Source organism: Clupea harengus, chromosome 12, assembly GCF_900700415.2.
Source record: "Clupea harengus chromosome 12, Ch_v2.0.2, whole genome shotgun sequence".
In the NCBI taxonomy this organism is placed as follows: Eukaryota; Metazoa; Chordata; class Actinopteri; order Clupeiformes; family Clupeidae; genus Clupea; species Clupea harengus.
Genome location: NC_045163.1, coordinates 6,257,284 through 6,285,260, shown reverse-complemented (window position 1 = coordinate 6,285,260; position 27,977 = coordinate 6,257,284). Strand labels below are relative to the sequence as shown.

At 45.6% G+C, this 27,977-nt stretch overlaps 1 protein-coding gene across 7 annotated transcripts; it reads left to right on the top strand.

Moving 5' to 3' along the window:
- The first annotated feature begins 1,848 nt into the window (after positions 1 to 1,848).
- sec31a (SEC31 homolog A, COPII coat complex component) lies at positions 1,849 to 26,174 on the top strand. Of its 7 annotated transcripts, XM_031577465.2 has the most exons (30): positions 1,849 to 2,170; positions 2,988 to 3,067; positions 4,660 to 4,783; positions 5,444 to 5,642; positions 7,088 to 7,183; positions 7,323 to 7,463; positions 7,652 to 7,794; positions 7,928 to 8,027; positions 8,248 to 8,409; positions 8,712 to 8,864; positions 9,233 to 9,463; positions 9,747 to 9,821; positions 10,041 to 10,082; positions 12,140 to 13,645; positions 14,894 to 15,149; positions 15,434 to 15,612; positions 15,953 to 16,079; positions 16,271 to 16,416; positions 16,749 to 16,922; positions 17,565 to 17,795; positions 18,267 to 18,362; positions 19,013 to 19,042; positions 19,678 to 19,780; positions 20,581 to 20,979; positions 21,263 to 21,298; positions 22,451 to 22,509; positions 23,108 to 23,332; positions 23,554 to 23,673; positions 24,039 to 24,110; positions 24,291 to 26,174. In XM_031577465.2, exons 2-30 carry the CDS (start codon positions 2,989 to 2,991, stop codon positions 24,468 to 24,470), a joined length of 5,484 nt encoding a protein of 1,827 aa, XP_031433325.1. In that variant the 5' UTR covers positions 1,849 to 2,170; position 2,988; the 3' UTR covers positions 24,471 to 26,174. The 7 variants fall into 7 exon arrangements, with proteins under 7 accessions (XP_031433325.1, XP_031433326.1, XP_031433327.1 ...); XM_031577466.1 differs by lacking the exon at positions 19,013 to 19,042; XM_031577467.1 differs by lacking the exon at positions 21,263 to 21,298.
- Positions 26,175 to 27,977: the final 1,803 nt, after the last annotated feature.

The following is a 27,977-nucleotide window of genomic DNA, read 5'->3' as shown; positions in this document are numbered from 1 at the left end:
GGTATCCATGAATTTCAGAAGAAGTGGTCATTAAATTAATTTTGTATCAAAGCACTGCAAATGTATCCACAGTAATAGAGCTAGAGTTTTACTTTGAACATTATTACAGTTTTTTATGATTGATAAACACTAAAATCAATAGTATTACACAATTATCAAAACCTTTACTCAAGGAGCAAAACAACGGCTCAGATTTGCACCACTATAAGCACATGTCAACATCACACTTTTTGCGAAACAATACACACAAGTGATTTGCAAAACACTAAACACACTTGTGTACATTAGACACAGAAGTATCCTTGCAATTCCAAAACACTGACTGTCAAATTACCACACCTATGAGCCTGTCAAATAAACACAGCCATCAAGTGCGCAAACACATGATTGCTTAATTGTAGACACACCAAACAGGTTTAAGCACTATAGAAATGCAGCAGATGAGTTCATCTGTCTTCAACCAAAATGGAAGGAGTCAGAAGAAGAAGAGTGAGGGTGAGAGGGGGAATCCACAGAGGAGAAGGAGGAAGAGGTGGAGGCCATGCCAGAGGCTGAGGTCGAGGCTGAGGTAGAGGAAGAGGAAGAGGAAGAGGAAGAGGAAGACTTGAAGCAGGAGGAAAACGTGCTCAAAGAAGAAGAAGACCAAATGGGGGGCCCATATTCAAGAGAGAGAGAGATCATAAACCATGGTTTTGGCCAATAAGCTATCAGGCTCCAGAGAAATTCAAGCCAACATTATCGGTGACCATGGCCATTTTCCAATAATGTCCATCAGGGTCTCTCAGTCAACAACTGCCAACACATCCTAAAAAGACATCAGGTTAAAAGAAACAACTTTTATTGTAGCTGTCATTTTTCAGTTTTTTCTGAGTCGTTTTTTAATGGAATTGGTAACCTGTACTGGATACATAATTTTACATTTGTCTGATATTTGCTGAGCTTACCGTGTTATGCACACTACCGTAGTAGCATGAAAACTGGGACATGTTTTGTTGTGATTCTCCATGTTGACATGTTGACTGATTTGGGTATATGGAGAGAATGAAATAATATTTTCATCAGTCTGCAGCATTGGTCTTGTGTAGTGTTTGTTGAATTTATTGTATGTTTGCACTTTCTCTGTGTACTTCACTTACACTACTCTAATCACTGAGAAGTAGAATTGCTAAAAGTGTTTTAGGTTTATAACAGCAGTGTGTAAGTGGTACAAACAGAATTCAGTCATATGCAACGTGTTTCATATGGTAACAAAATATGGTTTTGTTAAATTAGTGTATAGTTTTTACAAGAGTGTTTCATTTTGCAAAGGATCTGAGGTGTTTTGCTCATTGGGTGTGTGGTTGTGCTAATTGTGTGAGGTGTTTTGAAAAACAAAACAAAACGATCAAAATCGTGCTTAAGCAATCGAGAAAAACTGTAACTACGTGGCGCCACTCCACAAATGAATGCGAATGAGCTTGGGTTGTGCGTCCTCTAGAGGCCAGTTTGGCAGTTTGCCAAAAAAAAAAAACGGTTTTCGAGCTATTGTCAGATAATTTATAATGCCCAAAAGTGCTTTGACCATACCCCACAAATATATGATACCGCCAACCAAAAATTACTTAGAGAAAAGAAAAAGAAGAAGAAGAAGAAGAAGAAGAAGAAGAAGCACTATATGACCGACTGCTTGCGTGCAGCAGCAGTCATAATACGTGAGAAGTACATATGCTTTACTATTTCAGTAGGCTGGACACCAGAACTGTATTAACCGTAACAAAACATTATGGTATTTCCAGTATTTTGCCTAAACTATTTAAACCAAGAGGCCAGCAGCGGGGATGCGAGGTGTGCCGGCTATAGCCAACCCAAGCCTTCTAGGACGCCATGTGCCAGAGAATCTGAACAAAAAGTACGGTTGCGTAGGCTACTGTCAGCGCGGCGGAGTACAGGATCCAACCGGAAGTGTTTGGCTTAGGGGGAGGGAATCTTTGTGCCACGTTGATGGAGCTCAGTGGGGACGTGGAATCCAGCTCCCTACCAGCCGGGAGACCCGCTACCTGCTAGTTAGCTAGCTCTCTGCAAGCAGTACAGATCCAAGACGAGAAAGACTAAAGCGATCGATTAAAGTTTTGGACCCGTACTTGCCGCATCAGTGAGAGTGTGAATGCGTGAACGGGTAGCGGGCTGACAGGTATGCAACTTTAAATAGACCTTGTGGACAGCTAGCAACCAAGCTAACTCACTAGATATAGTACAATAACATTACACAACATAACAGTACTCTAGCTTTAAAGCTAACGACTGCTAGCAAGGTCTTTACAGTAACATTAGTCAAGGTTTTAAAGGTCGTTCTTTCTCATGAGTGAATCTTGAAGTGAGGAAAGCAATGCAATGCAAATTCGAATATTCTTACACACAGTGTCACAGTTTCTTAGGTCCCCCTGGGTCTGTAGATTGCATACTAAATCTGCTCCTGCCATGATAAGACTGAATTGAAGCTAACAGCAGGCATTTGTAATCTGCTGTCTAGTTGATCATTAACTATTCACAACTCAGCTACCCTTCCTGATAAGTGTCATTCATTGTCATTCTTTTCCTTCTGCTCAATAATGACAGGATGAACAGACAAATACTTGCTCACTGGTTAAATAATGTGAGAACTTGAAACATTTTGGCTAGTTCCTTGTTTATAGTCGTTTTATCCACACAGTATTTTTAAGCCTGTAACATAATCACAACCAATCGCTGTGCATGAGGTGTGCTTGAGAAACCACTTGGCACCTATTTTGTCCTCACTCTGCAGGACCCAGTTATATTACCCCCATAATTACTGACCAGATTGTAAACTACAGATCCATAATGCTTCCAGAGTAAGCCACTCCTATGTCTAATGCAGTTCAGTGTCTGAACCATCCACTGTAGATATGCAGTCAACAGTCTGAACAGAGATGACTTTCGACTGTGTCCATTGTTGTTTGCCATTGAGTCTTTGCCATTCCCGCCTGCAGGATGAAGCTGAAAGAGATCAACCGCACAGCTGTCCAGGCCTGGAGCCCGGCACAGCAGCATCCAGTCTACTTGGCCACAGGTGAGCTTTACCGCACAGTTGTTTCTACCTGGTCACAGGTGAGTCTTACTGTAGGCTTTGGTCTACCTGGCCACAGGTGAAACTTCTGCAACATTCAGCCTACCTGGTCTTAGATGAGCCTTTCAGCACTGAGGTGACCTGGCCAAACCTCGCATGTAATCCATGTCAACAGCTGACACTGGTCTTCCTCTAGTAATCATGCATATGGACGAAACAATTCTATTTGAACAGGTTTGGCCTTGTGTTGTATGGATCTGTACTTCTTTTTAAAGCTTTGAGTCTATTTATCTTGATTTGCACGTTGAGGTTGGACACTCACTAAACCTTTATTGTTAACACAATCAACACTCTCAAAGCGTGAGTTAGATGTAAAGATGTATTTCTGGGCAATGTCCACCACCACAGCACTATGTCGCTCAGCGCACCTGAGTGAGTGTGAGTGTGAGTGTGAGGGGGTGTGTGTGTATGTGTGTTTGTGCCCTTGAATGTCAGGGTGAGTCTCATGATGGTTGTCATGTTGATAATCAGGCCATCTGAACACCGTAAGAGCATATTCACAGCAACGTTACGCCTGTCATGGATTGGTCTCTCTGGGAAGATGGAGCCGGTGATGCTGAAGCATTGCACTAAAAGGCTTAACGGACAACAGACTGTGTGTGTCTGTACCCTGAAATAAGTCCATGTGAGCCCTAGCTGTAATGATACATGCAGCAGGAAAACAAGCACATTACCTCCTCAGAGAACACTCATTGTCCTGATTGGTTGAGCTCTGCCTTGTCCTGATTGGTTGATTGATGACTTCCTGTTTTGTTTGATTGCTGACGCTGTTGACGGAGAGTAGAGCTTCTTTTGCTCAGGGCAGATACTACACATAGATGGTGAGAGACAGAGTTTCCTCACCCTCTGGACTTACCAGGGCGCTTAAGTGGGAAGTGTACTTCCGCAGACATGGCAACATTTCATCATCAGCACAGTCCGCGCTGTCCAAGCAGACTTTTGCACTTTGACTGTTTTATAGCACTGGCTCAGGGTCAAGAGAAAACTAAATGTATTTATGCTATTTATTCATTTAGACGATGCTTTTATGCAAATCAACTTGCAGTGCAGATGCAGCCCAGTACATTCATATGTTTGCTCCCAGGGAATAAAACTACTGGAGACCCACTAATGAATTGAGAGTTTTGATTTTTTCATGCTTCAGAGAATCATAGCTAATTAGATTACCAGTAGGTAACTATCAATATTGATATAGAGGAGCAAACGCTTATGAAAGGGCAGCAGCTCTGTCAGAAATAACAGTCTTTGCTGTAGATTCATGTACAGTAGGGATATTATTTTAAACACTGTGATTGAGTTGGTTCGCTGAGAGAAGTGTCTGCAACAGCAAAATGAGTATACTTTGGAGACACACATGCGCACGTACTGATGCATTCGTGTTGCATGAACGCAGACATTTTTAACTTTACTTCACCCCCTAATCTGCAAAGAAAAGCAAGACAACATTATATTATTTGGCCAATTTATTAATCACTGTCTGATCAGTTCATCATTTCTCTGTGTGTGTGTGTGTGCGTGTGTGCGTGTGTGTTTAGGTACCTCTGCCCAGCAACTGGATGCCAGCTTCAGCACCACCGCCTCTCTGGAGATCTTCCAGCTGGACCTGGCCGACCCCGGACTGGAGATGAAGACTAGTGGGACCTTCTCATCCCCTCACAGGTGACACACACACAAACACACACACACACACACACAGATGTTTGTCCTTGCTTCACTTTCAGCCTTGTGCTGGGAGTGAGCCCGATTGCAATTGTTGTTTGTCTAATAAATATACTTATATGCAGCTCCGGAGTCCTGAGGTAACTAGGGTGAATTTTCACCTAACACAGGTGTACACAAGTATATCAGTATAGCGGGTCTGATGTGAATATAGCTGGTATTGAATGGATGTAGCTGTTATTTATATGAGTAAAGAGGGTGACGTTTGACTGCTACTTTGTGAATATAGAAGGTGTGGTGTGAATATAGATGCTATCACATAAAACTACCTCTGTGGGAACTTAGCTGATGTGATGCCACTGCAGTGAAAAGGTCCTCCCTTGGTTTGGGTACCATGAGAGTGTGACGAATGCAATGTGAAAACAGTAGGGCTCTCTCTCTCTCTTTCTCTCGCTCTCTCTCTCTCTCTTTCTCTCTCTCTTTCTCTCTCTCTCTCTCTCTCGCTCTCTCTCTTTCTCCCTCTCGCTCTCTCTTTCTTTCTTTCTTTCTCTCTCTCTCTCTCTCTCTCTCTCTCTCTCTCTCTCTCTCTCTCGGTTCAGGCAGCATGAGATGGCCTCATGTGAATGCAGTGTAAAAACAGTGTGTTTCTCTCTGGTTTAGGTACCATAAACTGGTGTGGGGTCCCAACGGTATCGGGTCAGACGAGCATCCTTCGGGGGTGCTCATCGCAGGGAGCGAGAACGGAGATGTCATCCTATACGACCCCGCCAAAATCATCGGTGGCAACAGCGATGTGGTCATCGACCAGAGCTCCAAACACACAGGCCCTGTGAGGGCACTCGACGTCAACTCCTTCCAGGTGAGCCCCAGTGACTCCTCCCACAGGCAGCAGGTGGCTCTGAGCCAGATACGGGTCTGATCCGGCATAGGGCTGTCTGGGTGTTCCTAATACATCCTAGAGTCGACTCACCTCGGGTCGCCTCTCGGGTAGTACCTTAGCCCTTAGATGAGCTATCCTGTGGTCGGTTTTCTGGTAGTGGCCCAGCCCTTAGATGAGCTATCCTGTGATCGGTTCTCTGGTAGTGGCCCAGCCCTTCGATGAGCTATCCTGTGATCGGTTCTCTGGTAGTTGCGCAGCCCTTAGATGAGCTATCCTAGGCAGTTCTCTGGTAGTGGCCCAGCCCTTCGATGAGCTATCCTGTGATCGGTTCTCTGGTAGTTGCGCAGCCCTTAGATGAGCTATCCTGTGATCAGTTCTCTGGTAGTTGCGCAGCCCTTAGATGAGCTATCCTCTTGTTGGTTTTCTGGTAGTGGCCCAGCCCTTAGATGAGCTATCCTGTGATCCGTTTTCTGGTAGTGGCCAAGCCCTTAGATGTGCAATCCTGTGGTTGGTTCTCTGGTAGTGGACCAGTCCTTAGATATGCAATCCTGTGGTTGGTGATAGGTGAAAATTCACCCTAGTTACCTCAGGACTCCGGAGCTGCATATAAGTATATTTATTAGACAAACAACAATTGCAATCGGGCTCACTCCCAGCACAAGGCTGAAAGTGAAACAATATTAAACACATCGCACAAGGTTTATATAGACAGAAGTTTAGCGTTCAGCAGGGATAACCATGTGGTGGATTTCTGACGTCCGAGGCAAGGATGGAAGTTTTGCAAGGTCGGAAGAAGCACAGTTCGACCCTTCTTATCACCTCTGGTCTAAACATGCTCTTGTACATATGCAGACTAAGTGGCACCAAATAATCTAAGTTACACACGCAGAAACACAGAAAAGTCATGTTCCTGCTTACATAAGTACATGATTCATATAAGGTAATTATTAATACAAGGCACTTGATTATTATATTCTTAAGTCATTAACAGTGCTTGGAAATTATCTCCATCAGTTGGTTCTCTGGTAGTGGCCCAGCCCTTGATGAGCTATCCTGTGGTTGGTTCTCTGGTAGTGACCCAGCCCTTAGATGTGCAATCCTGTGTCATCTTCCCAATCACCTGCACCTGCATCATTCACATTTTGCATCGTCTTTAGTCTTATCATTAAATCATAAAAGTATACGTCTGAGCTTGTTAGTTTTGTTTAAACCCTAGTTCACTATTGATAGTTTCATCCTGTTTGTGTTTCCTAGTGTTAGACACTGTGTACCTTGGTTTTGATCTTGTTCCAGTTACAAATCGGCCATGTTTAGCATTAAGGATTCCTTCTTATTTCCCCCATTTGTTTTCCTATCACTGATTTGTGTCCTCTCTTATGTGGTGTAACTCACTGATCTGTGCGTAACTTGCTGTGTGTTTCCAGACAAACCTGTTTGTCTCAGGAGGGAATGAATCAGAGATCTACATCTGGGACCTGAACTCCTTCAGCACTCCCATGACCCCGGGGCCCAAAACTCAGGTAGGAATCAGCTGCCACAAGTCTGTTTGGGGGAGTGTGTGTGTGTGTGTGGCATGGCACTGTCGGTTGCATGTGGAATGTATATTAACAGACTGCGTGTGTGTGTGTGTGTGTGTGTGTGTGTGTGTATTCTGTCTAGCCTCTGGAGGATGTGAGTTGCGTAGCGTGGAACTGTCAGGTGCAGCACATCCTGGCATCTGCGAGCCCCAGTGGCCGCGCATCCATCTGGGACCTGCGCAAGAACGACCTCATAATCAAAGTCAGCGACCACAGCAACAGGGTAGGTCCTTGCACACTTTACAGTCTCTACATACTCTTACAAACATTTGTTGTTGTTGTTGTTACATACTCTTACAAACCTTTGTTGTTGTTTTTTGTTGTTGTTGTTGTTGTTGTTGGTGGTGTGTGGATGCATTGCTGTTGTTGAGTTGTTTCTTGTGTAAATGCATTGCTGTTGTTTGTGTTTAGATGCATTGCTCAGGGTTGGCGTGGAACCCAGAGGTGGCCACTCAGCTGGTGTTGGCGTCTGAAGATGATCGCATGCCTGTCATCCAGATGTGGGACCTACGCTTCGCCACCTCGCCTCTCAAAGTGTTGGAGAACCACACCAGGTTAATATACACACACACACACACACACACACACACACACACACACACACACACACAATCAATACCATTAACACCATATATTCATAATTTGTACAGCTGTATGATTCATGTGTTGCTGTGTGTGCGTGTGCAGAGGGGTGTTGGCCCTCGCCTGGAGTCTGGCTGATCCAGAGCTGCTGTTGAGTTGTGGGAAAGACAACCGTATCCTGTGCTGGAACCCAAACACAGCTGAGGTAACACACGCCACAGTGTCATATGTGTTTGTGATGTGATGTGTTGTGTTACTGAGCTGCGTGCGTGCGTACATGTGTGTGTGTGTGTGTGTGTGCTGCAGGTTCTCTGTGAGCTGCCCACCAGTATCTACTGATGTTTGGTGTTTTAATTGTGTTATGTTACAGAGCGTATATTAACAGACTGTGTGTGTGTGTGTGTGTGTGTGTGTGTGTATTGCAGGTCCTCTATGAGCTGCCCACCAGTACCCAGTGGTGTTTTGACATCCAGTGGTGCCCTAGGAACCCTGCGGTTCTCTCAGCTGCTGCCTTTGACGGCCACATCAGTGTCTACTCTATCATGGGAGGCAAGAACGACGCCGTCAACCTCAAACAGGAAGACCAGGTACCAGCACACACACGCGTACGCACCTGCATACGCACACACACACATGCACATGCATTCACATACATACATACATACACACACACACACACACACACACACACACACACACACACACACACACACACACACACAGAAGCACATGCATTTGTGGCCACACACACAAATATTCTATGTACATACAAGCCACCTGCACACACACCCATCCCCACTCTCTGTGAGTGTGTGAGTCGGTCAAGTGCTCCTGCACTTTCTTGTCTTTAAGCATGTCTCACTGAAATGTCCTCTGTGGATCCCCTCAGATCAGCACATCGTTCGGTAACATGGATCCCTTTGGGACGGGTCAGGCTCTACCCCCCCTGCAGCTTCCCCAGTCCCCCGCCACCAACACCACGGTCACCCCCCTCAAGAAACCCCCGAAGTGGATCCGTCGTCCAGTCGGGGCCTCGTTTGCAGTGAGTATGCTCAGTGGGTCTGTTTTGCCAACTTAGATGCTTGAGTCAAGTACAACTTCCTGGTCCACCTGGAGTCCATTGAAGGAATTATTTAGCTGATTTGCAGACTTTGAAGGGGCAGTCAACCATTTTAATCCAGTACACTTTTTTGTAAAATTCAGTTTGTAAGTGTTCGTAAACAGTCCTGGTGTCTGTAACTGGGAAACAAACAAAGTGGGTCAGACTGAGCCATGCACTATTCCAGCCAATCAACACTTGGCGTTAGGAGCACCGAAGGGAGTGGTCTAATTTCATTGGCTGTTGAGCTAAAATATTAGCAACCTTTCACCAGAATTGCAAACTGTCTTTTTTTTCTATCCTTTATGCAGTTTGGAGGCAAACTGGTTTCCTTGGAGAATGGCAAACCTTCCACTCAGCCTTCCCAGCAGCCTCTGCAGCGTGTGGTGCACGTTAGCCAGGTTGTCACCGAGACAGCGTTCCTGGAGCGCTCGGCCCAGCTGCAGGCCACTCTGAGTGACGGCAGTTTTGCTGAGTTCTGCCAGGTGAAGGTTGAGGCGGCGCCCAGCGAATTTGAGAAGGCAGTGTGGTCCTTCCTGAAGGTGAGCGATCGGGCATAATTTCCCCAAAAAGGCCTTGGAGCAGGTCTGGTTCTGATCTTGTGTAGATCTGATCTTGTGTCGATCTGATTTTGTGTTGATCTGACGATGTGTAATTCCTGGTTCTGATGTTGTGTAGTTCCTGGTTCTGATGTTGTGTAGTTCCTGGTTCTGGTTCCTGGTTAATTTACTCTATGGAGCCCTCCAGAGGTTTCAGGGAAATTGTGGTTTAATAGTTTATGCATTTAGATGTAAGAAAGGTAAACTTTTGCTGCTTTGTCCCTAGATTAACTTTGAGGATGACAGCCGGGGGAAGTACCTGGAGCTTCTTGGGTATAAAAAGGAGGAGCTGGCATTGAAGGTGAGTGAAGATGAATAAATGCAATTTATTCTTAAAAATGACTTAGTTTTTAAACTTTTTATGCCTGTTCACATTATGATATTTAAATACTATTTGCAAGTACAAAAGGAAATGTGTGTCAGGGCAAGTGTCCTGCTGTGTAGAGTTTTGGTCCCTTCAGCCATGTTTGTTTCATTGTCTCGTGGTTCATGGTGTCATGATGCTGTTTGTGTGCTTTAGATTGCTGAGGCGCTGGAGAAGAAAGACTCCCAACCAGCAGAGGTAAGGTTCCTTCAGAGTAACCATCATAGGACTTTCCTTCATAGGAACTTTTAGACTACCCCTCCTACCCTTCAGCGGTTCCTTCAGTAACCTTCAGAGTAACTTTCAGGGTTCCCTTTAGTAACCCTCAGAGTAATGTGTCGTTATCTTCAGGAGAATGCAAAGGTGTCTTAAGTGACATGATAATGTTATGGTTGCAGCTAAACTCTGTTTCACTTGGTTTCACAAGACAGGAAATGGTCTGTGGTCTATCAGTAGTGCTTATAGGGGAAGATGATTCGAAATGCATTTTTAAACGGCTGACCAGATAGACGTAGTCTATTGGCATATTAACATAATGAAACTAAGTTTAAAGTTATAAGGGAATTTTGGATAAAACGTCGTCTCTCAGCTTTATTACAGCCATTGTATTCAACCATTCTGTTATCTGTTATCACCAATAACATCTCTGCTCTGGAAGTATATGGCACTTATATTTAGCGTGTGCCTACAACGGAGGGCTGTACAATGAAGGGAGTTTATCCTACTCAGAATTAACTAAGGGTAATCAAGGGAAGTCAGGGTTGACAAACCCTGATTTAAACCCAGAGTTAAACGGTACTACAGCGGTGTTTGAGATGATGGTTAGTTAACTCAGTGTTACTTAACTGTAGTTTGTGCACATTTGCACAATGGCCTGTGTACCGTTTTTATTTTTGCACTGAAGGACTACACAATGATACTTTGTGGCTATAAAGACTTCAAATAAACCTTAACGCTGTAGTAGTCAAAAAGGCAAGGAAGAGCATTGCTGTCAGATAAACGTTTTACGTTCATACAGTTTACTATGTTAACAGTTCATACAGTTTAGGCTATGTTGTATGTAATATCATACCAACTGGTCTGGTTGCCAAGTTTAAAATATATGTTACGTAGTTCCCAGGTCTGTCTTATGTACAGTTGAAGGGGCTCCTGTTGAGCTACTCCAACCCCTCATACCGTCCATAAGTGTATGCTGGAGCTGGACTACCAGAAGAAAGTCATGCTAATAAAACTTGAACTAAAAAACATAACATAACAAAGGTATTGGTATTCATTATTGACCATCCTTTGCTATGTCTCTAACATCTATAATGTCCAGTTTAGAGATGCAGTGTAAATTGCCATGACTGCACACCTCAGATACAATTGATCCCCCTTTCGTAGTGCGGGTTAATCAGGAAGTTACACCCGACAGTTACTCCTGAATTTACTTCGCTTCGTAGTACAGCCCTCAGATCAAAGGTGTGATGTTATTTGTAACGAGGCACTCTCCCTTTTCTGCATAGCTTGAAGCATAATGGCAGGCAAAGCACTATCTGATGCCAAGCATACTGCATGCAGTGAGCAGAATTTGTTGCTGAACTATGTGCCTATCAAGCTTACAACTGGAAGACAGCCCAATGTGACAGATTGGTATCATGAATATTCTCTGCATGTATTATTTAAAATATATTCATACAAACTGTTTAGTGGATATGACAAAATAATATGTAGTGTTTTCATTCAGGTGGAGGATTCTCTAAGCCAATCTTTAGACATTTTATGGCTATCTGGTTTATTTTTGTTTGTGGCGAGCACTCTTGAATAGGACGACCTGTACATTAAACAGATTTTGCGCACATCTTCTAGCTAATTGACATTGACCATGGTACTGAAAGTTGATTATAGTGATCTAAAGCACCATAACTGGATACATATGTTGAGCATCTGATATTCTGGGTTATTATTTTTTTTTTCAATTTGGCGCCCTTCAATTTGATATTTTAGGAACCACAGTGAATAAATGAATAACGACCTGGCTGAAAATGGATAGCAACCAGACCTTTACAGGTTCCAGACTTGAGGTGTACCTTGAAGTGAAGGGATTTCCCATCTCTCTTGAAATTATTAGATTACCTTTGGTTCCTGATTGAATTCACATACTGTATATTCCCTGCCATCTGCTGCTGTGTGTGTGTGTGTGTGTGTGTGTGTGTGTGTGTGTGTATGCATATATGCTTCTGCCTCCTAAGTTTAACCACCTCCCTCACCCTCAGGCTGTACCTGAGCCTCTAGAGTTCCCTGACGCTCAACCTGAGCCTGAACCTGAACTTGAACCTCATACTCAGGCTGAACCCGTTCCACTACTCAAAGCTCCACCTGAAGCCACACCAGATTTCCCTGCCGACTCCTTCTCCATTTCTCAGCCTGTAATACTCCATCAACTTCATCACCCGGAAGTTTCTCAAACAGAGCCCGCAGTCAACCTGAACTTTGTACCTGAACCTCAACCAGAACTTATACCTCAACCTCAAGTGGAACCTGAGATTCTACCTGAACTTGAAGCTCAAGTGGAACCTAAATCTGAAATGGAATATGTACCTGAACCGGAGGTAAAACTCACTCCTGAATCCCTACCCGAACCGCAAGCAGATCTAATACCTGAACCTCAATTGGAACTTGTACCAAATGATCAACCAGAAGAACACTCAAGTGGAACACAACCTCCTGAAGCAGGATCTTTGGAACCAACTCCTGAAGCAGGATCTCTGGAACCAACTCCTGAAGCAGCTCCTCTGGAACCATTTCTTCAAGCAGCTCCTCTGGAACCATTTCTTCAAGCAGCTCCTCTGGAACCATTTCCTGAAGCAGCTCCTCTGGAACCGTTTCATGAAGCAGCTCCTCTGGAACTATCTCCTGAAGCCATTACCCTGGACCCCTCCTCAGAACCCATTTATTTGGACCCTTATCCAGCAGCCACCCTTCTTCTGGAACCTGAAGCAATGACACCAGTGGATCTCCAGGACTATGTGCCGACCCTCGCTCCACCATACGACCTGCTGCAGCCTGTCTCTTTATTTGCGCCTCCCGTTGACTTCCAGCCATCTCTTCCTTTATTTGCACCTTCAGTCAGTTCTCTGACCCCAGCAGATCAGCAGCCCCCTGAGGACATAGGTCTTATGACTCCACATGATCCTGCAAGTACAGAGGCTGTTCCCCTAACTGCTTCTAGCTTTGACATGGCTCCATGGCTGGATGTCCCCACTTCTCAGGTTGATCTTGTGTCCTCAGCTGAACTCCACTTACCACCAGTGGCTCAGCTTCCAGGAAATGAGTGGATACCACAAGATGACCAACCACCTGTGCTTGATGCTGTACCCAACCTTTTCTTACCATCTGTACCCGAGCCTATACCTGCTGTTGGCATATCACCTGTACCTCAGCCTGAACCTGTTGTTGGCCTATTACCCTTGCCTGAGCCTGTACCTGCTGTTGGCATCCCACTTGTACCTGAGTGCATACCTGCTGTGGACCTGTCAGCACCACCTGAAGTGCCTGTAGGTTACTCTCCTCTAGTACCCATGCAGCCGATGCCCACATTCACGCATGGTGCCGCTCCGCAGCAGCTGTCTCAGGTGTGTGACCTCTCTGGTCCAGCAGAGGGCGCTCCGAAGCCTCCAGTCATGCAGGCTCCCGCCCCTGAGCCGGTGGTGGATCTACTAGGGGACACGCAGGGACCAGTCGTCCCCACTTTCTCCGAGGTGGAGCAAGCACCGCAGGAGGTATCGTCGTCTCGAGTCGGCCTTTCCAGTAGTCTACTGCTGTGGCATACCTGTGTGGTCCCACCATATAGCCCAGGCATTTGTTTCCTGTTTCTGCTAATTAATGAACACATTTCATTATTACTGGGATTTTCTGTTCCATTACAATTTTGATGTTTTTTATTCCCTTGTATTTTCTCTCTGGCTGTTACACTCTATAATGATAAGGGTAATTGTAAGGATATTGCTGATGGCTACCTGTAATGGATAATGCACAACATAATGCATAATTGCTAATCGGTGATGGTACATTTCTTACAGCATAGTGGTGAAATGGTAATATTAATTGTAATGGATATTGCTAATGGTAATTGACAATGTTAATGATGATGGATATTGTTAATGGTAATTGACAATGTTGACAGTAATGGTTAATATGGAAGGTATTGAGTAAAGGTAATGGACAACTCTAAGGGTAAAGGATGTTGCTAATAGTAATAAATAAAACTGGGACACAGGAATGCTGGCAATGTAGTGTCTTGTTTTCCCAGAATTGCCCTGGTTGCCCCCACCTCATTTATAAGCAAACAAAAAACTGCTCATAAATAGTAATTAAATCATTTTGATTGAAAGGATTGCAATTTTTGGAGTGCAAATTCAGTGCCATGTCACTTATTTTGTCTTCTAAAGAATCATTGTTTTACAAGTACAATACATATGGTAAATGTATATTCCTAAAATCGAACTGAAAAATAAACTGCCTTATATCTGCTATAGATCTAAAGCAGTTTACGATCACAGATTTCGTCTCAGTTCTATTTTATGGACTGAATGCTGGAAATCAGACCAAGGCAATATTGGGCATTTTTTGTGATCTGTGTCTTAAATGTTTCTTCAAGACTGTGTTTTTTAAACAGTGTGTACATTTGCAGATAGAAGACATATGTTCAGCAAACATTTTATAGATATGAATGATTTGTTAGGAGAGATGTTGAAGCCCCAAAGAGTAATGTTATTGATTTACTTTTAATTAATATTTGGACGTCTTTCAAAGTCAACATGTGTAAAGGTTACGTGAACACTGTCGACATACAGTGGGCAACATGTATGTAGGTGTAGGGTAAACTAAGGTCATCCATTTTTATTACTTTTGGTATTTTGCCAGACCTCTCTTGATCCTGAAAGCTATGTCAGACCAGAGGGAACCGGCAGGTTCTAAAGCATGTTTGGTGTCTGTGATGCTCCTCTGACATCATGTTTGTGTACCAGGCAGTGGAGGAGGCGGAGCCAGAACTGGAGGAGGAGGCGGGGCTAGAACCAGAGCTAGAGGCTCCAGTGGAACCGGAGATGGAGGAGGAGGAAGCAGAAGATCTTGTAGAAGAGCCCATTGAAGATCCTACGGAGGGTACAACAACAGAACCCACAGAAAGCTTAGAAGAACCCAGCGCTGAACCCGAAGTGGCAGCAGGACCATCTGCACCTGCCCCATCAGCGACAGAACCAGTCACATTAAAAGTTAGCAAAGGTGGGCATCGCTGCCAAGAGTTTGGGGTCGATACATTCATCTCAGGGCCTCAGACTGTTTGCTGGTGTGGATGTGTGAGTGTGAAGGAAGCAGCCAGCCTGAGACCAGTCATTTGCTCAGTATTACTGTAGATTTTTAAATGCAGTGGGCTATCAAAGGTTTCTGATCTAGAAGTGATGTAGTTTTGCTCTGGATCTGCGCTGGTGTAGGTGTGTTTTGGTGAATGTCTGTTGGATGAGGTAGATGTGTGTGTGATGGTTAATGTGACTGCTGATTCTTTTTAGATTTGGACGGCCTGATCACGCAGGCGCTGCTCACAGGCGACTTTGAGAGTGCTGTTGAACTCTGTCTCCATGACAACCGCATGGCGGACAGCATCATCCTGGCCATCGCTGGCGGACCAGAACTCCTGGAGAAGACCCAGAAGAAGTACTTCCTGAAGAGCCAGACTAAAATCACCAAGGTAACAGGGAATCCTGCCTAAAGAAATGCCCCTGGAATGTCATGTTAAAGATATTCAGTAGTCACCATAAATAGCTACTGTTCATTGGAATGATGTCCATCACTCACCAGTAATGAGCACATCAGATGCCTCCGCCTCATCTGCCCTCAGTGCACTGGATAATGCCTTGATCTGATGTATGCGTGTGTTAACTTGTGTCTCTGTGTCTCTGTGTGTGTGTGTGTGTGTGTGTGTGTGTGTGTGTGTGTGTGTGTGTGTGTGTGTGTGTGTGTGTGTGTGTGTGTGTGTGTGTGTGTGTGTGTGTGTGTGTGTGTGTGTGTGTGTGTTTGTTGTGATCTAGCTCATCAGTGCGGTGGTGATGAGCGACTGGTTGGACATCCTGCAGACGTGTGACCTGCACAACTGGAGGGAGGCACTGGCTGCAGTCATGACCTACGCAAAGCCTGAGGACTTCTCCTCTCTGTGTAGTGAGTTCCCCTTTCTCTGTCTGTCTCTCTCTCTCTCTCTGTCTGTCTCTGTCTCTCCCTCTCTCTGGGTGTGTGTGTGTGTACATGTGGATGTCTCCCTCTATGTCTCTGTGTGTGTGCATGTGGATGTTCGTTTGTGTGTGTGTGTCTGTGTGTGTGTGTTCACGTGTGTTTGTATGTGTGTGTATCAGGTTTGCTGGGCTCTAGGCTGGAGCAGGCTGTGGACTCATCTCTTCAGGCTCAGGCGTGTCTCTGCTACATCTGTGCTGGAAGCCTGGAGAAGCTCGTCTCCTGCTGGACCAAAGCCCAGGAGTCCGTCTGCCCGCTCTCTCTGCAGGTCAGTCAGCAGTGCCCACTCTCTCTGCAGGTCAGTCAGCAGTGCCATGTTGTAGCAGGTTACCATGACTCCTGCCTGCCCTTATCTGATGTAACAGGCTACCATGACTCCCTGCTGTCCCAGTCAGAGGTAGAAAGCCACTGTGTCTGCATAAGTCATCATGTCCATGTTAGGTGATGTTGATGTTTTGGCTGCAAGATGCTGTCATCACAAGTTGTGCAAGCTGGTCCTGGCAATTAAGTCTAGTGGTGGATGAAGTGCTGATAGCATATGGTGGAGTTGGTGTCCCTCGTTGCCATCGTTGATGGAGCGTCTGAACTTTGCCCTGTCAGGACCTGGTGGAGAAGGTGGTGATTCTGCGCCAAGCGGTGGAGCGGAGTCACGGGGCAGAGGCGTCTGCGGTGGGCACCATGTTGGCACAGAAGATGAGCCAGTATGCCAGCCTGCTGGCTTCGCAGGGCAGTCTGGAAACCGCCCTCACCTACCTGCCCGAGAACACCAACCAGGTGAGCAGGCCCATGCCTTGTCAGAGGTATAATATAGTTATCAGAGGTATAGTATAGTTCTTAGGTTTACATTGTCAGGGCTGTAATATAGGTATTAGGTGAAAGGTGAATTTGAGTACTTTATAGTTGGAATTAGTGTTGAGCAAAGAGGTTATCTTGATCATATCTGTTGTCCTGTCATATGTGGACTCTGTCTTCTGTGTTAAAGTTGATAAGAGTGTGGATTGATCCCCAGCCTGACAGTCTATAGTAGTAGAAAGCACCCTCATAGGAGTGTAATGTAGTTGTCAGAGCTATAATATAATTATTAGCATTATAATGAAGTTGTAAGGCCCCTAATATAATTATTTGTGTTATAATGTAGTTAATGTAATGTAGTTGTCAGCGCTAGTGTATATATACTATACTATATATAAAATATAATTATACTTTTCTAGCCCTGCCCTATATATATAGGGCAGGGCTAGAAAAGTATAATTATATTTTATATATATACACTATAGAAGTGTTGTAGCCATGTCAGGAGGTGGTGGAGCAGCTCTCTCTCTCTCTCTCTCTCTCTCTCTCTCTGTGTGTGTGTGTGTGTGTGTGTGTGTGGTGTGTGTGTGTTCATGTGTAACTGTAGTGTTGTTCCCATGTCAGGAGGTGGTGGAGCATCTTCGAGAGCGCCTCACCAGAGCTTTGGGGCGCCAGACTGCCATCGTCTCTGCCCCTCAGGTGGCAGCTGCGACCCCCCAGGCCCCCAGCGCTCACCCTGCACCCACAAACATGCCCACAGCCACGCCAGCGTACGCCTTCAACCAACACTCCGCACAGTCAGTGCCTGCCCCGGCCCGGACCTTAGCAGCCACCACACCTCAGTACTACCAGCCGGTATGACACACACACACACTCATACACACACATACACACTGTTCACATACACACTGTTCACATACATAGCATGTGTCAAACATCTGTATATAAACAGGTAGTTACTAGTAACTAAAAGGTAGAACACGTGGAAGTTGGTTAATTTAACGGTGTTGCACATTTGCCATCTAATCTGTTGTGTGTGCGTGCGTCTAGGATTTGTTCCTGTGTTATTAACCTTATATGACGTGTGGTGATTTACAGCAGTACTGGTGGTCTCTCCTGGTGATGTCATGTCTGTTGAAATAATATTGTGTCTTTCACCAAAATCTAAATTCTTTTGTGTGTGTGTGTGTATGTATGTTGTTTCTTGGTGTGGATGTATGTCTGGTCGGTGTTGGTGTGTATTTGTCATCATGCCTGGTCTTCGTTGGCTGTGTGTGTGTGTGTGTGTGTGTGTGTGTGTGTGTGTGTGTGTGCGCGTGTGAACAGGTCGGGTCCGCCTCTACTGTCACTTCCTGGAGTAACCAAACCCCCACCGCCCTTCCCAGTGCCCCTCGTCCACTAGGCCCTGTCCCTGAACCACAGGTACACACGCATGCATGCGTACTGTCACACGCACACATGCACACGCATGCATGCTCTCGCAGGCGCATGCGTACTCTCTCACACATGTGGTATGAACCTGCAAACACCCCCTTACACCCAAATAGATCATATACCCCTACACATCCAAATACATCACACATTCACATACACCCAGATACATGTACATGTATCATACATGCACCCCCCCCCCCCCCCGCACACACACGCACACACACACACACACACACACACACACACACACACACACACACACACACACACACACACACACAGCACCTACAGAGTTCAGTATTCACTGACCTAAACTACAGCCACAATTTAAAGACGAATACTCTATATCATGTACACAACTATACACACTAAACCATAAACGACTAACCCACCCTACACCCACGATTCTACTCCCTATGCTAGACAACGCACCCACAACTATGGAAGCTACACCATACAAACTTACCCTGCACCCACAGATGCCCACCTTACTCCGCGACCGTAGAGCCCACGTCCCTCACATACCCTAACTGTTCACTCAGCTTTGTGTGATTGAGTGTGTGTGTGTGTGCGTGTGTGTGTGTCTTCTCATGTATGTGACTCCAGCCTCTCTCTGTATGTGCCTTGCTGATCTCCAGCTTGCCTCCCTCAGATGCATGTGTCCCCATGTAAGGTCAGATGGATGACTTGTCACCCCCTCACATCCTCACAGATCTTTGTTTGGCCCTCACGCTCTTATCCACAGCCCAACAGAGAAGTGACACTGCTTCCACCTAGTGCCTAATGCTTGTACTGCACCCCAGTCACAGATGGAATTGTGGAGGATCAATTATCCTGTGCTTCACTTTACCCTTTACCTTCCATCCAGCTGTTTCCAACACTTCTCATGACACCACCTCCGTCCTGTGATGCCTGCTTCAACATTTAACAAGCCATTCACGCTTGCAGGAGTGCTCCTAGTGCCTTGGGTTCCCATCCTCCACACACACACACACACACACACACACACACACACACACACACACACACACACACACACACACACACACACACACACACACACACACACACACACACTTCACTGCTTTCCTCACACGTGCCCTCTTCCTGGGTCACTGACGCACTCTTTCCCTCTATATGGCTGTTAGTGGGGGTGGATGACTGACCCACTGGTCTCCATGGCTACTGCCTCCTGTCTCACCTAATAGCGGTGCCTGGAGCTTTTGGTTCTTCTCGGCATCAACTGTCATGTCTTTGTCTTATCTCAACCCCCCCCCCCCCCCCCCTTCTCTCTGCCTCTCAGACTGACCCCAGTGTTCCACCGTTTGGTCTTCATTCTCCTGCGAGTGCCGCCCCTCCTGCCTCATGTCCTCCAGGCTACATGCAATCTCAGCAGTATCCTCAGAGTAAGTACCCTACTACAGGCCTAACATACTCTCAGCAGTATCCTCAGAGTAAGTACCCTACTACAGGCCTAACATACTCTCAGCAGTATGTAGTGGTACATACTATACTACAGACATACTACAGCAGTATCTATAAGAGGTCATGTATCTGGTCATACACAGTACATACCATAGGCTTGTTAGTTGTACTGGCACTAAATGAGGGGGAGGAGATTCCATCTTTATACTCAGTATGGCCCTACTGCCTCTCTTGCCTTTCATATACTCAATCCAGCCCTACTCTCCTGAAAATACTTTAGCATGTTTCTGTGCTACTGAATACTATCTCATGATGTCTGAGAAGTATTACTGTCCGACACTGCTCCCTCTCTCTGCATGACCTCAGAGCTGTGTGTGTGTCTCTCTCCAAACTGGGACCAAAGACTGTTCTAGTGGGTTTTTTTGGACATACTGCATTTATGTTTACAAAAGCCCCCTCACCTGTCAGTGCATGTATAATCAGAATTAGCATGTTAGCATGTGAACTGGCTCTGATCTGTGATGTGTTGACATGTCTTAACAAGGAGTGTGTGTGTGTATGTGTGTGTGTGTGTGTGTGTGTGGGTGTAAATGTGTGTGTGTGCCTGTGTGTGTGTTTACACATGTGTGTGTGCGCCTGTGTGTGTGTGTGTTTGCCCGTGTGTGTGTGTGTGTGTTTGCCCGTGTGTGTGTGTGTGTTTGCATGTGTGTGATGTGTGATTTAACTGCATGTGACCACTCTGACTCTTCTCTCCATGTCTATGTCCGTGTCTGCCCTGCAGTCTTTCCTCAGGCTCCTCCCTACAGTGCAGGGATGGGCGCTCCAACCCTCTACAACCCTCTCCACTACTCTTCAGCGCCCTCTACTGCTGTGGCTGCTCCTCCTCTTCCTCACCCCTCCTCCTCCTCATCCTCCCAGTCCTACGCCCACCACTACATGCCCTCCGTTCCCCCCTACCCCCACGGCCCCGCGACGTACCCCTCCCAACCTCATCCTCCTCCTCCTCACTCTCTCCCTTCTCCTCCTGCGGCGTCTGTCGCTCCCTCCTTCCCCTCTCCTCCGCCTGCCGCCTCCTCCTTCTTCTCTCCTTCTGCTCCTCTGGTGGGAGGACCCTCGTTTCAGCAGGGGGGGCTGGGCTCCCCCGTGTCCCACCTGCCCCCCCCGCCGCCAGGAACCTCAGGTACAGAGCAGCATGCCCCACCCGACACCCCAGCTCTGGTTCCTGCCTCACAGACAACAGGTCCACATGCGCATACACACCTATCTACGCACATATACATACAGACAAACATACACACACACACACACACAGACCATCCCTGCCATCTGTACACACAACACCCCCACTATGATACTCCCGTCACAGAGGAATAAGGTATAGATTCCTCTCAGATATGCATAGAAATGCTGTACAGATCCGTCTCAAGCATGACATGGTAAAACTGATGGTGTTTTCTCCACAGGGTTGATGAGCCACAGTGAAAACAGTGACTCTGAAGGTGAATCTGTACTGATGGTCATATATCGCTTAAGATCACAAATCAAAAATCAAATTCATTTTAAGATCCCCCCCAAATGCCGAAAACAAATTCCTGGCTTCTGGCCGCTGCAATGCAAAAATGCTGCCAATTGATGTCACCTGTGTGTACAGTGGAAACTGGAAAGGTTTAAATTGGCGCTGTGGGTGTTTCCTACAGACAATCATAATGTTGGGACATATTTGCAGCCAGAATGTGGCTCACATCTCTGTGCTTTTCCAACCTCCGGCCTGTAGGACTGGCTGCTGGGCGATGATCTCGATCAGGATCAAACTGCCCAGCTGACCTGCTGACTTACCAACCACAATCACAGATCCCAGAGCAGCTATTGTCTCATGTAGTAGCTTAGTAGCTGCTGTAATGCTGTGTGGTTATATGATCTGGATCAGTGGCTGCTGTAATGTGTGGTTACATAGTGGTCAGTAGATGCTGTAATGCTGTGTGGTTATATGGTCTGGATTAGTAGCTACTGTAATGCTGTGTGGTTATGTGGTGGTCAGTGGCTTCTGTAATGCTGTGTGGTTATGTGGTGGTCAGTAGCTACTGTAATGCTGTGTGGTTATGTGGTGGTCAGTAGATGCTTTAATGCTGTGTGGTTATGTGGTGGTCAGTAGATGCTTTAATGCTGTGTGGTTATATGGTCTGGATTAGTAGCTACTGTAATGCTGTGTGGTTATGTGGTGGTCAGTAGATGCTTTAATGCTGTGTGGTTATATGGTCTGGATTAGTAGCTACTGTAATGCTGTGTGGTTATGTGGTGGTCAGTAGATGCTGTAATGCTGTGTGGTTATATGGTGTGGGTCAGCCTCGTATCGGCTCCAGTTAGTCTTCAGTGTTGGTTTAGGCGCTCTTTGGCGTGTGCAAGTTAAATAGTTCTCTGGTCGGCTTCCACAAGCATAGCTCTTCTCCCATGGCCTTGTGTAATTCTCTGTGATTATGGCTGCGCTGCTTGATGCAGTCCTGCTCTGCATCGGTCCAGTCGATCACTCTCCAAGCAGAGGTGCAGGGGCAGGCGAGCCCTCAGCTGTGCTTCTGGTCGCATGCAGCATTTAGACCGTCCGTCCTGTTGAACTGGAGCATTAATAGACTCTGTTTTGCCCCCCCACTTCACAGAACCTCAGAATGGTTGGAATGACCCCCCAAACCTGGTCAGAGGCCCAAAGAAGAAGAAGGTGAGACTGCGTGGCGCTGAACAGAAACACGACTGCAGACGTCTCAGCTGTCTGAGAGTTCCTGCTACAAGTCGAGCATTACATCAACATAACATACATTACATACATACAGTTAAACAGAGCTATTGCAGAAGACTGTGGCTGCCTCAAGCTAAGTACATACATTACAGGGCGGTCCCTCCAGAATTTTTTGCGATCTTCTGTTTTGGAGTTTTCTTGTATTGCCAAAATATTTCTGCAAAAAAATGGAATTTCTGCATTATTTGCAATTGATTTTATTTAACTCAAAATCACTCATTTTAACCACAGTTTTCCCCAGTTGCCACCACAAATTCAGTCACTTTTGGCCACAATAATCACAACAAACCTTCACAAGATCCTGGAGGAACTGATTACATGCACACATTAGAGTTAAACAGAGCTGAAGACAAGCATGACTGTGAGTCTGAGAGGTTAAAACAAAGCGGCAACTAGGTCACGCTGGACTCATGTGTGTGTCCTCAAGATCCACCTCTGACTGAATAGTTCTCTAATATTCTATATTTGGTGTTCTCTCATGTTCCTCCTGTGGTTCTTTAACGTTCTCTCCTCTCTGCAGGTTCTGAATAACTACACCCCTCCTGCCCCCATCACCGCCCCGATCATGAGTCCTCTAGGGGAGCCCCAGGCCCCTGCGGCCCCCACTCAGCCCCCCCAGCCTGGCCTGCAGGCCCCCTACAACCCCCACATGCGCCCCACCATGGCGCCTGGGGCCGGCCCCCCGACCATGCAACGCATGAATGTGGAGGGGGCTCCTGGCGCCCCCACGGGAGACATCATCCAGGTACTCCTATTGGACTGTATTCATATTAGCTGTGCATTTACTCCATGTAACACCTGCAATACATTACAGTTAGTTATAGAACTAATGCCAGCATTTAACCTGAAGAAACAGCATACATGTTTTACTCAACACACAGCATCTGACACACACACAAACACACACACACACACACAAGGTGGGTTTGCTCAACTAACTCTTTGTCGTAACGGGTGTTTGGTTAGCCTGTGCAGACGCTGCCTGCGGAGAAGATCACTAAGAAGCCCATCCCGGAGGAGCACATGGTGCTCAAGATCACGTTTGAAGGACTCATCCAGAAATGCCTGGCCGCCGCTTCAGATCCTGTGAGTGTATGCGCACGCACACACTCAGACTCTTTCTTTCACTTTCCGTCACATACACTCTCTCTCTAACACATACACACACACACATGCACACACACTCTCTCTCTCTCTCTTGCTCTCTCTCTCTAACATACACACAAATACACTCTTTGTCACTCACACACAGAGACATACACACTCTCTTTCTCTCACTCATTCTCACACACACACACACACTCCACTTGTTGTAGACCAGATAGTGTTTGTTTTGGTTAGACTTTCCTCCTCCGTCCTCTACAGTAGAGAGAGTGGGGTGGCTGTGCAGTAGGTTGAATAGTTGAGTGTCTGACCTCCTTCCTGCTCTCATGTCCTCCCTCCTGTTTCAGCAAACCAAGAGAAAGCTGGATGTCGCTAATAAACGCCTGGAGATGCTGTATGACAAGCTGAGGGAACAGAGTGTGAGTACAACCTCTGTGTGTGTGTGTGTGTGTGTGTGTGTGTGTGTGTGTGTGTGTGTGTGTGTGTGTGTGTGTGTGTGTGTGTGTGTGTGTATATGCTGTGAGATGGTATGTTTTTAGATAGGAATATCTCCTTGTGGTGTGTGTGTGAGGCCTCAACTCCCTCCTGTCTCCCCTCAGCTCTCTCCAGCCATCATGGGCGGGTTGCACAACATGGCGCGCAGCATCGAGTCGCGGGCGTACGCCGAAGGCCTCAACATCCACACACACATCGTCACCAGCAGCAACTTCAGTGAGATCTCCGGCTTCATGCCCGTGCTCAAGGCGGTGCTCACAGAGGCCAACAAGCTTGGAGTCTGAGGGAGAGGAAACACAAACAGACATTACACACACATTTAGGTGCACACACATAGGCTTGCACATACATGCACTCACACACACTGACACACACACACACACACACACACACACACACACACACAGTCGCTGCCACTCTTATCTTCCAGTGTTAAAGCAACTCTAGTCCAAGCCATGACTGTCCTGATCAGTATGGTGCCCAGACGTCGGGACGCGGGACCAAGTGTCATGAACATTTGCCAGTCTTACTATTCTTCACGGATCACACCTCTGATGTTTGTCTTCTCTTCCTGTTTGTTTTTAATTTTATTGTTGTTTTCTGTTTTTATTCTGTCTGTAATCATGTGAGAGCAGAGTGCAATGGGGTTACCCCACGGAACCCGCAGAACCCACCTCACGCCTGGTGTTTACAGAACCCATCTTGACGGGGTGGCATTCTTAGAACCCACCCACACAGAATCCTACTGACTGTGTTCTACACACGGTGGGATGTGTTCATGCGACTAGTCTGCTGAACTCCAGTCGTCTCCATTTCTGGAGTCTGGAGTTTCCGGGTTCTTCTCTGGGCTCACCAGGACTGATCTAGTCGTTATCTAGCTCTCCTAAAGGTTTTATGAATGACTTTTACTATGGCAGAATGTTAGTCTGAAGAATGCAGCATGCTTTAAATTAAGTGGAAGACACAATGAGTTTGTTCCTCACTCAGTCACCCTCTTGATGCCAAACCAGGGTGGCACTCCATAGTAAAAATCTCGCCTTCAATATATATATCGGTCAGTTAATCCTACTACAGATGCGGTGCTTTTAAACTTTGTCTATTGTAGTTCATGACGCAAGATTCAGCTTAGCTTTCCTTTCCCAGCTTTTTCCACCAGAGGCATCATGATATGCAACAAAGATCCAAAACAAGCAAATGTTTCCACAAATAGTATTTATTTTAAACGTTTTTAATTGAAGATTTGCAATGGTAGTAACACTTTTAATTATGAAAAAGAATTGCTGCGATATTTTTAGTATCTGAGATCATGTTGTAAAAGAGAAGGGCTGACCATTGAAATATCCATGTGTTTTATTAGTCTCTCATCTCATCCCACCCTAAACGCTGGGCTTTGTTCTCCTCAAATCCCAGCCTGAAGAAGTCTTTCTAGTGGCATTACGCATCCAGGGGTGTTTACCATGACGAGTTTGCAAAGGCTGAGGAGAATGAGCATGTGATTGGTCAAAGACAGACTCATGGATTGGATGGATGGATGAATGGATATTTGTCTTTTGAATGTTGGGGTCATTTTCAGGCTTGAAAATGTGGACACAAAGGGAATGTGTGTGTGTGTTTCTGTGACACTTCTCTGTGTTTGGTGATGTGTTTTGTCTTGAGTCTTCAGTGTGTCATGGGCCATGGAGATTAAACATTTGCCTTCTTCAACTGTAACACTCTGCGCTGCAGAAAGCTGCAACTTGTCCTGCGAAAAGAGGACTCTCTGGCGAGTACTGACGCACGAGGCTATCACATGGCATTTGGTTTTGGTTTCTGTCCTTCTGTGAGATCTCTGAGATCGTCGGTCTGACGTAAACTTCAGTATGAATCAACGGAGAAAACTTGTCTCAGACGTTTATTATCATTTCTCCGCAGACAGGTTGGAAAAGTAATTTGTTATCAGGAGTCTGTTTATGTTTTTGAATCTATCAATAAATTCGTAATTATATAAACCATGCGTCCTAAAAGAGCATTTTTTTCTTTAATGAAGTAGTCCATGTGAAATGATATTGCTAACAAACAAATCGATACAGAGACAATGCAAGGTAAGTCAGCTACTATTATGGTTTTCAGGATGGGAGGCTTCAGAAGAACGGTAATTCCCATTATAACCACTAAATCCATTACGATTTTGAGATGTTTGCTTTTTACACAGGGGATGTTATCGTCTGTACTGTTATAGAAAAACAAAAACTTGAGACTGTTTACTGTTTTTCGTTTTACAGAAATCCTAAACTGGCATCAGTTTTTTTACATTTAAATGTTGACCCCGTTGCCTGGCGAGAGTGAATTATTTTACTTTGTTTTCTCGAGATCTCGACCTATTTATGACATTCTCTCGAGATAACGAGACGTTGTTTTCCAGAGACAATTTGACAGAAAACGATACATTGTTTTCGGGATCTCAAAAAAACGCTGGGCTAAAATGAAAGTAGGCTAAACTGGTGGCGTTTTAGGGTTTCCGTAGTTTTGTATGTTGACCTGGCCTTTATTTAATTTGTTCTTTTTGTCATAGGCCTACACAGTGGCATAACGTAGTTACGACGGGCCCAGGTGCAGGCAATTATGACGGGCCCTAGTCAGTGGCGTAAGGTAGTTATGACGGGCCCTAGTGCATGCTAGTGCCTAGTCATGAGACGTGCACACACACCATTGGCTTATATATATTTTAACAACAATGTGTTGGATTTTACGGTCGAATTAGTTACTTCGGCTATTGTATTTGACTCGCCTGTAACGTAAACAGACTGTCAAAGTGCTGAAACATTCTTAAAACACTGGTGAAAGGCATGATTTGTGACTGCAGCAGACACAGCAGATTTACCCACATCTGAAAAACACATACACAATAAAACAGGCGCTCGGCGACGACCTGATTTAAAACAACCTGTATATATAAATAAGGGCTCGGCAGTTTGAAGGATAGGAGTTGTGCCTGCTGTAGTGGTCATTAGCTCGCAGGCAATGATGAGCTATATGACCAGGCAAAACGTCTGTCTGACCACTACAACAGGGACATGGGAATAACGTTTGGTGCTCAACTCCTATCATTCAGGGCCTGCTTTAGAGCAGAGATTGCTTAGCAGTCCGCAGTCTCTCAATTTGCCAAGATGCTGATCAGTGCCGCCGCTCCCATAACGCGCACTACGCGCTGTGTGTAGGGCACCAACTCCTGTGGGGGCACCAAAAAATAGGCAACTGAAAAATCATCATAGTTATAATAATTATAATGCCGATATTATTTCAGTATAGAAATATTAGGGACCTTTTAGGCATGTATATCACAAAACATAATATTTTGAATTGCTTAAAAAAAAGTTACGCTGGTGCCCCCCACCCTCAACTCCAACTCAAATAGAGTATCTTAAATCACGATTAAATTGGAAGCGTGCACATTGACTACTGGTTGTTTTCATATTTCATATCAGCATTCTTTACACATAATGAACTGGTGTTAATATGTGTGAATATGAACTCATGAATATGAATTCGTTCATACGAAGTGTCACAGGCACCCATTATAATAATCATTTCATGCAAACGGAAATCTTCCATTTAAATCGTTTGTTATTAAACGTTTCCTTAGCTAGATAACCATAGCAACCAGGAATCACAACTTTAGCTGCAAAGTTATGGATCTGACAAGAGGTAAATAGCGCCTCCCCTTGACCCATCTAAAACAATGTTAAAACTGTGGCCAGGCAGTGAACTGCAACCAGTCTGAGTTACATAGGACGTTGAGACAGAGGCCCTGT

What these genes read in the sequence shown, in the direction of transcription:
- sec31a (XM_031577465.2), top strand. Translation starts at nt 2,989, where the DNA reads ATGAAGCTGAAAGAGATCAACCGCACAGCTGTCCAGGCCTGGAGCCCG. An exon ending in ACCTTCTCATCCCCTCACAG is followed by an intron (nt 4,784 to 5,443) that starts GTGACACACACA and finishes TCTCTGGTTTAG; the next exon opens with GTACCATAAACTGGTGTGGG. An exon ending in TGCCCGAGAACACCAACCAG is followed by an intron (nt 16,923 to 17,564) that starts GTGAGCAGGCCC and finishes TTCCCATGTCAG; the next exon opens with GAGGTGGTGGAGCATCTTCG.